Raw genomic sequence first — 13,474 nt, 5'->3', positions numbered from 1 at the left:
AAACGTACATTTAGGTTTCTTCTCCTCCACGTGATCGGGGAGTTCTTCGTAAATGGGTTCGCAGGATCGGGCCTCGTCGTAAATGTCTACTTGGGTCACTTCGATTTCTGGCAAGCTCACTTCGGCGTACATCTCGCTTTCCCGGTCCCCAGGCTGACCCTCTTTAGCGCAGTCCGAATCGTTCTTTTCAGCGGGTTCGCCGGGACTCAGTTCCGCCGTCGAAGCGTTCGAAAGGCTTCTCTCAATGGCTTTCACTTCCGCCTCGCCAGTTGTCGTTTCCGGTTCCGTCTTCCTCGTGAAATCCAATTGGTTCTCGTCGATCTTAACGTAGAAAGTGCTAGCCTGCATAGCGAGGACGGAAGTTATAGGGAGAATGGTCCCCAGCATAATCCGGAAGTACTCAGCGACGTCACTTACGGATAGTTTAAGCACTTGTTCTTGCTGGTATTGGTTGATGGTAGATTTGGGTTCCGTAAGAGAGGAGTCACCCTGACTCGTTCGTTCGTGTTGGATCTGATGGCCGCCATCGAAGGCTGTTACGTTCGCCACTGCTGGGTCAGGATTCGGAAAGCTCTGGTCCTTCCCCCGCTGACCTTTGGCGGCGTTTTGGCGGACGACGAGCTCTTCCAGGAGGATTTCTGCCGATGCGAAAACTCCGGTTGAGGACTCGTGGTCAATAGGTCTTGGCACTGCGGGGGAAGGTGGCCCGTTTTTTTGGGCCGTCGTGGATAACGTTGCTTCCGATTCGGTGGCTTTAAAAAACAAATACGGGAAAGAAGGTTAGAGATGTGTCAAAATTTTTTATAAAGAAAATGTGACCAGAACTTTAGCTCTTTTTTCATGATTCCCGGAAGATATTCTCCACCCACACTTACGGGAGAGCCCACGTTCGTGCCGGAGTGTCTTCCCCCTTACCGGCAGAAAGGGGAAAAGTAACTCGAGGAAAGACAGGAGGGGCGTGGTTTATCACCAGGGAATTACAAACCGAACAAGGTACTGCCAACTAGGAGCAACAAACACAAGGAGAACGCAGCTAGCCTTTAAACACGCTAAGGCAGTGCTGTGTACAAATTTCATTGGACGAACCTTTACGCTGAACGTTTTACGGAAAGGGGGAAGACAATTTCCGAATTTTCCCCTTCCGACGGCTGCAAGCGGTGAAGCGTCTAACCAATGAAAAATGTACACCAGAAAATACACGACTTTTGACGGGTGGCGTTCTTCTTATGTGGGGTGCTGTGTTTGTCACTTGATGACTTAGGCCTAAGGTGGTGCCTTGGGTATTAGCCTAGCTGATTAGCTGATCATTATATTCTACTTTCACCCGTTCCCAAAATTTATGGAACAAAAATCCTTTAACCCAAAAGTAATTTTTCCAAGCAGAAGCTAATAGAACAGTAGTATTACACTAACCTAACCTTACCGAAATTAACTAAAACAAAAACCTGGCATTTCAGAAACCTGATGACGTAATACTACGTTTAGTCGGTTCTCGTTAAACGACTGTTTTAAACGGACACCCACGATTTCAATTTCAATTTTAAATGACTTTTTCCTCGATACCGGACTTGGACTAAGAGTAGCACAGAGATAAAAAATACACCGGATTTATAAGTCCGTGACTCGCGGATAAAACAGAAGGGGCCCTTCACCCGAGATACAAAAAAATGAAAGTCAAATATTTATAAATTATACGCGTTATTTAGTATGCGGGTGCTCTCCATATACCAATGGAGGTGTCTGTATCGTTTGCAGGGATTCGTAATAACAGAAGTTTATAACATATCTCACGATATAAGTATGCACCTAGGTTATTCGTAGGCTTGAAGCAAATTTCAATTGGAACGATTTTCCAGTCTAATCGCGTGTGTTAATCAATCAAAACATATAGTTATTGGCAGGGTTAGAAAAAAGCCGGCTTTTTTTGAAAAAATCCAGACCAGTGGTTTCAATTGGCTATAACTTTTTTTTTCGGTTACAACCGGCTAAAATATATACAGTACGTTTTACTTATGTAAGTAGAAATTGTCTGCAGTTATTGTCTTAAATAAGAAACTAAACAAATAAAGCGAAATAACTATATAAAATAACTGAATTCTTTTGATTTCCTCGGGAAATTCCCCCTATTTTTTGTGTATGACGCACCGACAGAAGCGAGGCAGCGAACTTTGGAACTTTAAACCTACCGAAAAACTGATAAAAGTAAACTGGTTTTTAAATATGAAACAAAAAATAAACTAAATTTATAAATAAAACTATTAATTTACTAAAATATTCATATTGTAATTTAAAAAAAAGGCCAAAAAATCTAGATTTTTTCGAGTGGCTATATCCGGATTTAGCCAGGTGGCTATAACCGGTATGGCTGGTTCTATGCCAACCCTGGTTATTGGTACCTAAAGAGAATGACTATTTTGAGACTATTTGTAGCGTTGCTTCCAATCCTCCTCATCCCCGAAAAATAAGCTCCTCTTCCCTAAACCAAATCTCATTGGTCACACGCAAGTGGCGTTTTTCCATCCCCACCTCTCGTGCCAGGAGATAATTCGACCATGATGCCCGTGGTACTAAGATGAATACAATCCTCGAAAAAATTCGCCTTTCCAGACGCGGGGAATTTTTTTTATTAAACTATTTAAAAATCATTCCCACGCCATTTGTGCGATATTGTGCCAAACAAAGCGAAGACATTTTTCGTCGAAGTCATGGACCCCAAAAAGGAATTCTAAAAACAATTAAAAAGACAAAAAACATAGGGTTGATTTATCCACACATTTTTAATTAAGAAATGCTATTTTATTTTTCATTACTAGGACCTTTATTTTAATGTTTTTTAATGATACCATAATTTTTCTTTCACTTTGTGTCATATTAAAAATTTATTCATTTAAAAGAAAGTAGAAAAGAAAACTTTATAAATAAAATATCAGTTTTGTCATAGCAGTTTGCCAGTGTTTTGGTTATAAACCAAGTTATTAGATGCCTTAAGGAATATTTCAGAGAAAACAATGAAACAATAACCCTGTTTTCAAACGCATCATACTAAGAACGTATTTAGGTTAGTGAGAACGTGCGGGGTTTATGTTCTTAAGATCCTTCCGCAAACGAAAACTTTCCAATCACAAATTGTATCACGCCATCTAATACCGGTTTTGTATAAGCTAGGCTAATACCCAAGGCACCACCTTAGGCCCAAGTCATCTAGCGACTTTTAATGCCTTTAATTCAGGTGGCCGGTTTACAATGCGTAGGAGGGTGGTAGCAAGACCTTCATGCCACAGCTCCCTACAGTAACTATTACCGTTAACCTCTAGTTTTTGAGTTAACGCGTATAATTTTTACGGATAATTTAACTATTAAAATATTTAGTGCTACTTAAATGAAAGCCGAATTTATAGATTGTTTTAATAACATAAAAATATTAGATAGATTCTCCTTAGTTCCGAAATCAGGTATCTCAAAAAAGTAAATTTAAATAAAAAATTAATAAAATTTTAAAATAGACTATTAGGCAATGCTTTTTTAAAAAGTAAAAAAATCGATAACTTTGAAACTATATGGGTACTATTTTATGACATGTTCATTTAAAAAACGGCAAAAAAGCAAATTCGCATACATCGAGATACATTTTTTAAACTAAGTCAGCGAGATTTTTTATAATATATAATAATAACAGATGGCGCTACTGGTTAGAATTGCGATTTTCAATAAGATAAAGGTCTAAATGGGTCGACTCGTTCGTTCTCAGTAATCTAAATACGTTCTTGTTCAAATTCCCGATGTGTATAAATATTTCCAAAGTCGCTTGTTGAATTTTTAACCTACTCTTGGTTAAAAATTAGGTTTTGTGGTGTTAACTAAATACTGGTATTTGGATAAATCATTAAATCCGAAAATGAATGCGTAGAAGCTTTTCAACATTGCAGCACCAAAGCGTGTACGAACACAAAACCGAATTTCTATTTACCCTCCTCTAAAAGCAAAGCATTTTAAAAACAAGTTACGAATGGAAAAAAATACTGGAAAAACCGCATTTTTATTATATATATTTTTGAAAGCATTTATAATATACGTATACGCATTCAACAACGTACATAGAAAAATATGAAAGAATATAAACCTAAAAAAAATTCGAAAACCCGGATTTTGGGAAATATTTAAACTTTTTTTGCAACAAAAACGAGGGAAAATGTTCTATTGGTTTTGTTGGCTTATTTTCTTTTCAAACGTCTAAAGGGCAAAAGGAAACCGTTTCGCGAACATTACATATATCTCGTAACACGCTTATCTGAATTTTTTTTTAAAAACAAGTTACGTTATTTAAAAAAAAATTACTACCAGCATAATTGTTTCTTGTAATTGAGGTGTTTTAAGGTTAAAGGGAATACCTTGCATTTAAATTTAAATCAGGGTTGCCACAGCCCACAGTTTCTGCAGTTTAAAAGTCCCTAACATTTTTTTGAGTTTTCACTGACCATTTCCAGAGATATTGCCTGACTTTTTTATTTTTATTTTAGTAAAGGTTTTCCATTTGAAACCAAAATTAAGTATTTGCGGTTCTTCACATTTCCAAACTTTTGTCTTGAAAAATATTTGAATTTTCCCAGAACTTTTCACTGATTCTTAAAATTCACCGACTTTCCCTTAAGTTTTGACTAGTTCTTCAAATTCCCTGACTTTCCCTTACGTTTTGACTAGTTCTTCCAGTTCTCTAACATTTTTACTACTTCTTAAGAGTTCCTTGATTTTCCCCTTATTTTTTTACATTCTCAATTCCCCGACTTTTAGACATTTAGTTTTAAATTTCCTGGCTTTTAGACATTTAGTTTTAAATTTCCTGGCTTTTAGACATTTAGTTTTAAATTTCCTGGCTTTTAGACATTTAGTTTTAAATTTCCTGGCTTTTAGACATTTAGTTTTAAATTTCCTGGCTTTTAGACATTTAGTTTTAAATTTCCTGGCTTTTAGACATTTAGTTTTAAATTTCCTGGCTTTTAGACATTTAGTTTTAAATTTCCTGGCTTTTAGACATTTAGTTTTAAATTTCCTGGCTTTTAGACATTTAGTTTTAAATTTCCTGGCTTTTAGACATTTAGTTTCAAAATTCCCCGACTTTTCCAGGTACTATGGCAACACTGTAAACGAACCCTCCAACCGGGGATTATCCATCGCCCACGACGACTCGGCGCGAGTTTAAAAATAAAAATGAGGCAAACTTAAATGGAACTTAAATCCGACTACACCTTTATGAGAAAGATAAAGTTTTTTGGGCCTCGCCTTGTCCATGGTTTGATGACGGATTTCCAAGTGATCTCTCGCGGGTCACGAAAAGCCTTGGGGTCTTTTTGAATTGAATGTGATATCCATACGGAACACACAAAGCAAGGATGACATTGTGATTTCGTTTATGGAATAAACGTAAAAAGATGATTAGGAAATTACGGGGTTTGGACGAAATGACAATGTTACTTATTTCTTTTATTTAATTTTACGTCTATTTTAAAAGGCCAACCCTCATATCGTCATTAATGTAATTACCAGTTCACTTGGTTTTGTTAACTCATACGGGTATAATAAATAACATAATAAGACGCGTTTTAATTGTAGTAAAAAAAGTATAAAAAAATAAAACGTGCCTTGATTTTTGTTATTTTGTCGTACGTCCTTGGAATTTTTATTTTTAGTCGAAGTAACGTGATATTAGAAGAATATAAGATCTTTCGTAGGAGAGGAGTATTCATCTAAGCCATAAAAATGAAACACGTACCTTCGCACTAGGAGGATGGAAATACTGGAGGGGAAATATGGGATTCATAGGCCTGGCAATGTGGGGAATTCGGACATAAGATACTAGAGACACCTAGCGGACACCGTAGTCAAAATTTCGTCCGCGTGTTCGTTGCGACTTGGTTAGAAATACGTGCCGGTTTTAAAAACGTGTTAAAGATTTATTTATTTTGTCTTCAAATTAAATAAACATCTCCGAAATTAGTTTCGTAGAATCCAGGTAGAATATTCGTGTTTCAACTTGTACAAAAAATCCTTGTGAATTGAATGAAAAGTAGGCAAAATTTATAGAGACAAAACATTCCGCCTATTTTTACGATGGCGCTACGCTCGTATGTCCGAAATTGTATAGCTCTCGCGTTGCCGAAGCTAAAACAGGTACGCAGTATTATATTCCTAGCTTCGCAGGTTCTAGGAAATTTTAAATTGGCCTATTTTCAGCCTTCAAACCCGAGAGGCTGTACACCGATTACAATCTCTGGTAATGCTAAATCTGTAATTAGCAATCAAAGCTACAGACATGAACTCGCGGAGATTTGTATGTCCTTAGTCACTTAATGATTTATATGGTTTTTGGTAAAACTGTTTATCATTTAAAAGTTTGGAGAATAGATATACAGATATATAGGGTGTTTTTAAAAGGTTATGCAAAAATTTGAAGGAGTTGTTGGGGGTGAGTTGAGAAGTATGCCTGTTTTCCCCCATTTTCCTACGATGAGTTAGAAGAACGCCAGAGAGCTTCAAAGTGTGTCCTACTAGCCCCTGGAAGTAGGCTGCAACCAGCGCAAATCCAAGCAGCGGGGTAACGCGAAAATTAAGGTTTGGATTCGTGTGTGATAGGTAAAAAAGGACCTTGTAAACAAATCGAAGTAACCAGAGTACAAAAGTAAACTTAAACAGTATTTAAAGTCCCTGCTGCTTGTTGCAGCCTTCTTCCAGGGGCTAGTAGGTCACACTTTGAAGCTCTCTGGCGCTCTTTTAACTCATCGTAGGAAAATGGGGGAAAAACAGGCATACTTCTCAACTCACCCCCAGCAACTCCTTCAAATTTTGCCTAACCCTTTTCAAACACCCTGTATAGAAAAATAATACTTAACTATATATTGTTACTTATGCCTTTATAACTTTAAATCTAAATCAATGTCACTAAATTTATTTAATATATCAGATTTCGATAACCTTAACTAACTAAGAATATATTACGTCACTTTAATATTTTTTGCAATACCATCTACCACGATCTACCGCAGTTTCTTGAAGAAACTGAAGAAAAGGAAATTTAATATACAAGCATTTATCTTTTCTCATAATAGATGGCGCGTCCTAAACGGAACTTATCTAATTAAAATCTAAACATCAAGTGTCCTTCGCGCGATTGACTTGAAGGGCAAAGGCTCTAACGACAACTTCACGCTTATTCGAATAAGCCTTTCTATAAAGTCATTACGCTTGCCGAACTTGTTTTAAAGTATGGATTTCGTCACGATATACGTAGGAGTTCAGTTCAGTTTTGAAAAGGGAGACTCATCGAATTTTAATTCGTGTCTTGTTCTGTCAACTTGCTAAAATGTTCCACGCACTCTTTAATATTTTAGCGTAAAAGGCTCGCGCATTTCTTTTATTTCAGAGAGCACGCTAAAATATCAAGACGCGCGCGCGTGGAACTTCAAACAAGTTGAATAAGACATAAATAGAGTTTATCCTAGCGTCTATTGGCTATCATAGTGAAACGTTACTTCTACGTCACGAGTGACGCGCCCGATACATCTAAACAAGAAGGCCAATGTTACTTTATAGAAAGGCCAATTACAAGGTAGCAAACACAATTTTCGTGTACAATAAAATATCTTTTAAAATTTTAAACAAAACCAATGATTAAGAAATAATTTTAACCCAGTTCGAAAATAATACAATACGATCGCCGTAATAAACTACCAAATATAAATAAATAGAAAACATATTAGAAATGAAAAGCTAATGGCAAACCGATACGCGAAACAAAACTATTAGTGAGGGAAAATTGTTGAACGGTAAATATTTTGGAAGATATTCAACGCGAGAAACGTGACCTATAGAAAAGATAACAGAAGGAAAGATTTTTGATATCGGGAAAAATTTGTTTCTTCAATTTCTTTTTGGAAATAATAGTGGAAACGTGGACTGGCTGACAAGACATCAATGTACCGTTAAATTTGGTCAAGGTTATCCCGGTACCCGCCGCCAGAGCAACAATCTAGAGTAACTAAAACCTCGATTTCTTTTTCTGTTCGCTCTCGCGCGAGACGAAGGCCAACTTCTTTGCCAAAACCGATTTTATTCGTCACCGACTTTTCGATCGAATGTAAAAACCCCGCTCAGATAGTTCCTAACGCCCTTTTTCACGTTCATTCGTCGCGAATAAACTATACCCCGTCCTCCGCTTTTCACTCAATTGTCAGGTTAGACTTAGGTCACTCGGATCAAGTCTAGACATAATCAAATTGTCTATATAATTTATCTTCGCGAAACCTTTATCGTAAACGTCCGAATCGCCCTCGCCAAATGGATTGACTTAATTTTAAGTCGATTAATTACTTGATTACTTAAATTTTATTGATCTAATCTATTAGAAATCCTAATTTTACTGATCTAATCTCTAATCTATAAGAAATCATAATTTTACTGATCTAATCTCTAATCTATAAGAAATCATAATTTTACTGATCTAATCTATAAGAAATCATAATTTTACTGATCTAATCTATAAGAAATCATAATTTTACTGATCTAATCTATAAGAAATCATAATTTTACTGATCTAATCTATAAGAAATCATAATTTTACTGATCTAATCTATAAGAAATCATAATTTTACTGATCTAATCTATAAGAAATCATAATTTTACTGATCTAATCTATAAGAAATCATAATTTTACTGATCTAATCTATAAGAAATCATAATTTTACTGATCTAATCTATAAGAAATCATAATTTTACTGATCTAATCTATAAGAAATCATAATTTTACTGATCTAATCTATAAGAAATCATAATTTTACTGATCTAATCTATTAGAAATCATAACATTAATCGGCATGTAGTAATAACATTAATCGGCATGTAGTAATAACATTAATCGGCATGTAGTAATAACATTAATCGGCATGTAGTAATAACATTAATCGGCATGTAGTAATAACATTAATCGGCATGTAGTAATAACATTAATCGGCATGTAGTAATAACATTAATCGGCATGTAGTAATAACATTAATCGGCATGTAGTAATAACATTAATCGGCATGTAGTAATAACATTAATCGGCATGTAGTAATAACATTAATCGGCATGTAGTAATAACATTAATCGGCATGTAGTAATAACATTAATCGGCATGTAGTAATAACATTAATCGGCATGTAGTAATAACATTAATCGGCAGGTAGTAATAACATTAATCGGCATGTAGTAATAACATTAATCGGCATGTGGTAATAAATATAATATTATTCATAATAGAATAGAATTTATTAATAGAATAGAATTTATTAATAGAATAAAATTTATTAATAGAATATATAATTGAATAGAAGATAAAATTTATTAATATATAATATTAACCATAATAGAATAGAATTTACTAATAAACAATATTAATCATAATATTAATAATATAAACTCACTAATTTGAATAAATATTTGCCCAAACATTTAAGTTCGTCGCTCAAGGAGTGTATGTGCTATTTCCATCCAGCAACGGCCTTGTTATTTTCTTTGATAGTGCCGCAATTCGGCGATAACAATAGCGAAAAAGCCTCCCCACTGTACAAGCGTGCCCCATTGTGCACTGTCAAATTTATCAAAAGGTCCTAATGTCCCATAACGGACCAGGATTTAAAATCGAATTAAGTTTAGAGGCGCTTTTTTCAAAGCGGTACCGCGCTCTCCTAGACATTCTTATTTACCCAAAAAGATATTAGTTGGGTTTATTTTTTTCCTTTGTGGACTTTTTCTTTACAAGGGGATTCCTGACCCGGTTTTGGCGTAATTTACGGGAGGAATGATGCCACGCCGCGTATTAACGCGGTTCGTTTCAATTGACCAAGGCCTATTTGGATTTAATTCACAAACCATCCGGGAAATCGAGATTACTATTTGCGTTTCATTTTCATCAAAAACGCGAGGAAATTTATACAGCAACGTACAAAGATAAGTAAATAATCGTTCACAGATACATGGAATAAAATCTCTAGTTATTTCGAGGTTTTAAAAGCTTCCAGTTACTATAGACCTAGGAGCAACAAACACAAGGAGAACGCAGCTAGCCTTTAAACACGCTAACGAAGATTTGTGTACGAATTTCATTGGACGAGCGTCACGAGAATTTACGCTGAACGTTTTACGGGCGGGGGGGGGGGGCAATTTCCGAATTTTCCCCTTCCGACGGCAGCAGGCGCTAAAGCGTCAAGTAAATGAAAAATGTACGCAAGAAAATCCATGACTTTTGACGGGTTGCGTTCTCCTTGTGTGGGGTGTTGTGTTTGTTGCTCCTAGCTATATTATCGCTAGCTTAACATTATCGGAAGTTATTTCTATGCTTGCCCATAACGTCATAGGCGTAGTTATGCCCGCCTTGGAACGGCCAATATGACTATTTCACGTCATGAATCATGAGACCAAATACCACAGAATCACGTGACTATCGTAGGCATCTTATTGTCATGGCTGACTTATACTCGTTCCCTTGGCAACGGAAACAGGTCACACCGACTACGAATAGGTCAAGTTGCTATTCCACTTTTATATATTCTAGAAAACAAATATTTGTGGCGCCGTAGGTTTTTTGATATTTTAAATTATACCGTTATTTTAGAGATACGCCCAATTTTGGCATTATAAAATATATTGAAAATACACCCAGTTCAATTTTGATAATCTTGACCTGGGGTTAAAGTAATTTTATATATATATATCACTAAAAAGTATAATAATAATCAGCTAGGCTAATACCCTTGACACCACCTTAGGCCCAAGTCATCGAGCGACTATTAATGCCTTTGAACAGGTGGCCGGCCTACAATGCGTAGGAGGGTGGTTATAACTTACAAGCCCTTCACGCCACGCGAGCCAACAGCTCCCAACACTTACTATAATCGTTAACCTCTAAAAAGACTTCACTTTAAATTTTAGGGAAAATAATTTTTCTATACTTTACCAAAAGCAATAGCTCAACTCAGGGTGGTCCGATTTAAATAACCTACTATACTTTATGCATTTATAGAAAAAAGGTTTTTGTTGAAATTAAAACTCAGAGCAAAATAATTATTACTTATTAAATGTAATTATTAGGATTATTTAAAATTTAGGTTAACCTTACCAATACGTGAGGTTTATAAATTAAGTTTTTATGTAAAATGCTTAAGGGGGAAGAATACAGTAAAAGCCTCTTTTTTGTTCAAGCTGAACGTTTCTGTTTTAACAATTACACAATTGAATTATATTTTTGTTATTAGGCTGAACCTTCCTCTAGTGCTTAAAATAATTTTGATAATTATAATATTAATAGTTAACGATATATTAGGTCCTAACTAAAGGGTAGTTTGGGCGCTTGCCCCCAACTTGTTTAGTTCCGGGGGTCCGAATTAAAACGTAATTTAATTACTTTTAAATTTAAAATTGTCAAAATTATTTTAGGCACTAAACAAGAGGCTGTTCTACATTTAAATATTAATTTTATAATTTAAAATACAAAATTAAAACAGTTCAGCTTGAAATAGCGCGAAAGTAGACGATGGCCACTGTAGTCTTCCCCCTTAAAAATCAACTAAAATCAAAATGCGATTTAAAGCAAATTGATTTTTTCGATTTTCTTTTATATAAAAAATCCACCCTAGTTTAGCAATTTTCCCTAGTTTACCAATTTTTGTGAACGTACGAGTTTGGGAACAGTACCCAAGTGTCCCCCAACAACTGGCTTTAGTGAGAGATCAATTACAATGAATTAAGAAACAATAAAAATGAAGAATTTCGGGGATTTCCCCCCCATATCTTGGCAGGTAAGGAATCGTGGGTGGATGTAGAGAAGTGGCGTAATCAGAAAATAAGCGTGCAAACTGGAATGTTTTAAGGCTAACTGGATTTCTATCCCGAAACAACATTTGAATTTAGGTTCCCTCCGTCCATGCTCCGTCGCGATACGATTGCGAGCCAAGACCCGTTTCGTCTGAACTCAACCCGGACCCGGTTTTCCAAGTCTACCGTCTTCTTCGCACTTACTGACCGATTACCAGAGACAGAAAGAACCAGTATTCTAAAACACCCAAAACGACACGCGAACCCCACAACTGGCCATGTTTTGAGAACGCGATTTCATAAATTTTCTTATCTTGCAAAGTAAAATTTATTAATCCCTTTAAGGGCCACCGAATTTTAGGAATTTTATTGGTTTCCCGCGTTAGTCTCCGGTGGGAAAATTTCAGATTAAAAATGGGGCTGAATTTTTAAAAATAGTTGGTGATCCTTTAAAGGGACACTCGACAGAAATAAATCTCTAAGACAATCGTTAAATATGATTTGCTCATTATGCTATCACTAGGTATGACAGAGGATTCTCAGAATAATCTATGAGCAACAAACACAAGGAGAACGCAGCTAGCCTTTAAACACGCTAACGCAGTGTTGTGTACAAATTTCATTGGACGAGTCTTTACGCTGAACGTTTTACGGGCGGGGGGAAGACAATTTCCGAATTTTCCCCTTCCGACGGCAGCAGGCGCTAAAGCGTCTAACCAATGAAAACTGTACGCAAGAAAATGCACGACTTTTGACGGGTTGCGTTATCCTTGTGTGGTGTTGCTGATAGGAATAATTCTTTGGCAAATACGTGCAAAGACGGTTTATGCCCATTTGCGCAGTTCTCATCCGCGCAGTTCCCACAAAGCGCAGTGTCCCAAAAGCGCAGTTCCCCGACTATACTATACTCATTTAATATGTTACAAAACGTCAAAACCTCTATACAAATATGATTTTTTGTAAACCCTATCTCAACAACTGGGTTGAAAGCACCTAACCTAACCTTTCGGGAAACCGTGCTATTGGGAAACCGCGCTAATAAGCATATACCGCAAAGACGCCGTTTCAAAAGTTTAGTTTAAACTAAATATCAAAAAAGTTAAAAATAACAGGAAATTTTAAATTCTAGTCTATTCAAGATTATCATCTAGTAGGCTATTAAGATAAAGTCGTCGAAAGCGCTCCCCCTAGCGGAGGGAATGCGAAACGCGGTGTCCCAGTAAAAGAAATCCTAGGCCTTAATTAGTACAACAGGATTTCGAGTTCTCTCTCGACAAATTACGAGGCCACGCAGTCAACTAAGATTTAAAGAACGCGTTCGAAGGTAAAGACAGCATTTTTCACGACGAAACACGAAGAATTTTAGCCCATATATTTATGGATCTCGTTTGCCATTTAAATGCGACGAAAAAAATCCAGAAGCCGGCGGCCATTTGACGAAACGTTTCTGTAATTTTTATATTTTCATCGGATATGAAACTAATAGAAATTTATACTTTTTCGAAAATGGATAAATAATAATTAAAGTAAAAAAACATTAAATAAAGCCTATTAATTCTAGTTCCTATTAAAACAGTAGCCCATTCAATAATATCAAATTAGAAAGATAAAATAAATTGTGTTGCTTTATAAA

The 13,474-nt window shown here is 36.0% G+C and overlaps 1 protein-coding gene across 5 annotated transcripts in view; it reads right to left on the bottom strand.

Annotated features, from left to right (window-relative positions):
• Positions 1 to 13,474, bottom strand: part of RhoGEF64C (Rho guanine nucleotide exchange factor at 64C) — a 145,942-nt gene that overhangs the window by 6,148 nt on the left and 126,320 nt on the right. For all 5 annotated transcript variants that reach the window (XM_090161984.1, XM_090161982.1, XM_090161983.1 and 2 more), the window contains exons 5-6: positions 418 to 752; positions 9 to 342 (exon numbers count right to left, since the gene is read on the bottom strand). In XM_090161984.1, the coding sequence (XP_090018110.1) occupies positions 9 to 342; positions 418 to 752 (669 nt within the window). The remainder of the gene's footprint in view (positions 1 to 8; positions 343 to 417; positions 753 to 13,474) is intronic.

This window comes from Leiobunum rupestre, chromosome 10, assembly GCF_980474605.1.
Source record: "Leiobunum rupestre chromosome 10, qqLeiRupe1.1.hap1, whole genome shotgun sequence".
NCBI lineage: Eukaryota > Metazoa > Arthropoda > Arachnida > Opiliones > Sclerosomatidae > Leiobunum > Leiobunum rupestre.
Note: the sequence above shows the minus strand (reverse complement) of the source record. Positions and strands in the feature narration are given on the sequence as shown.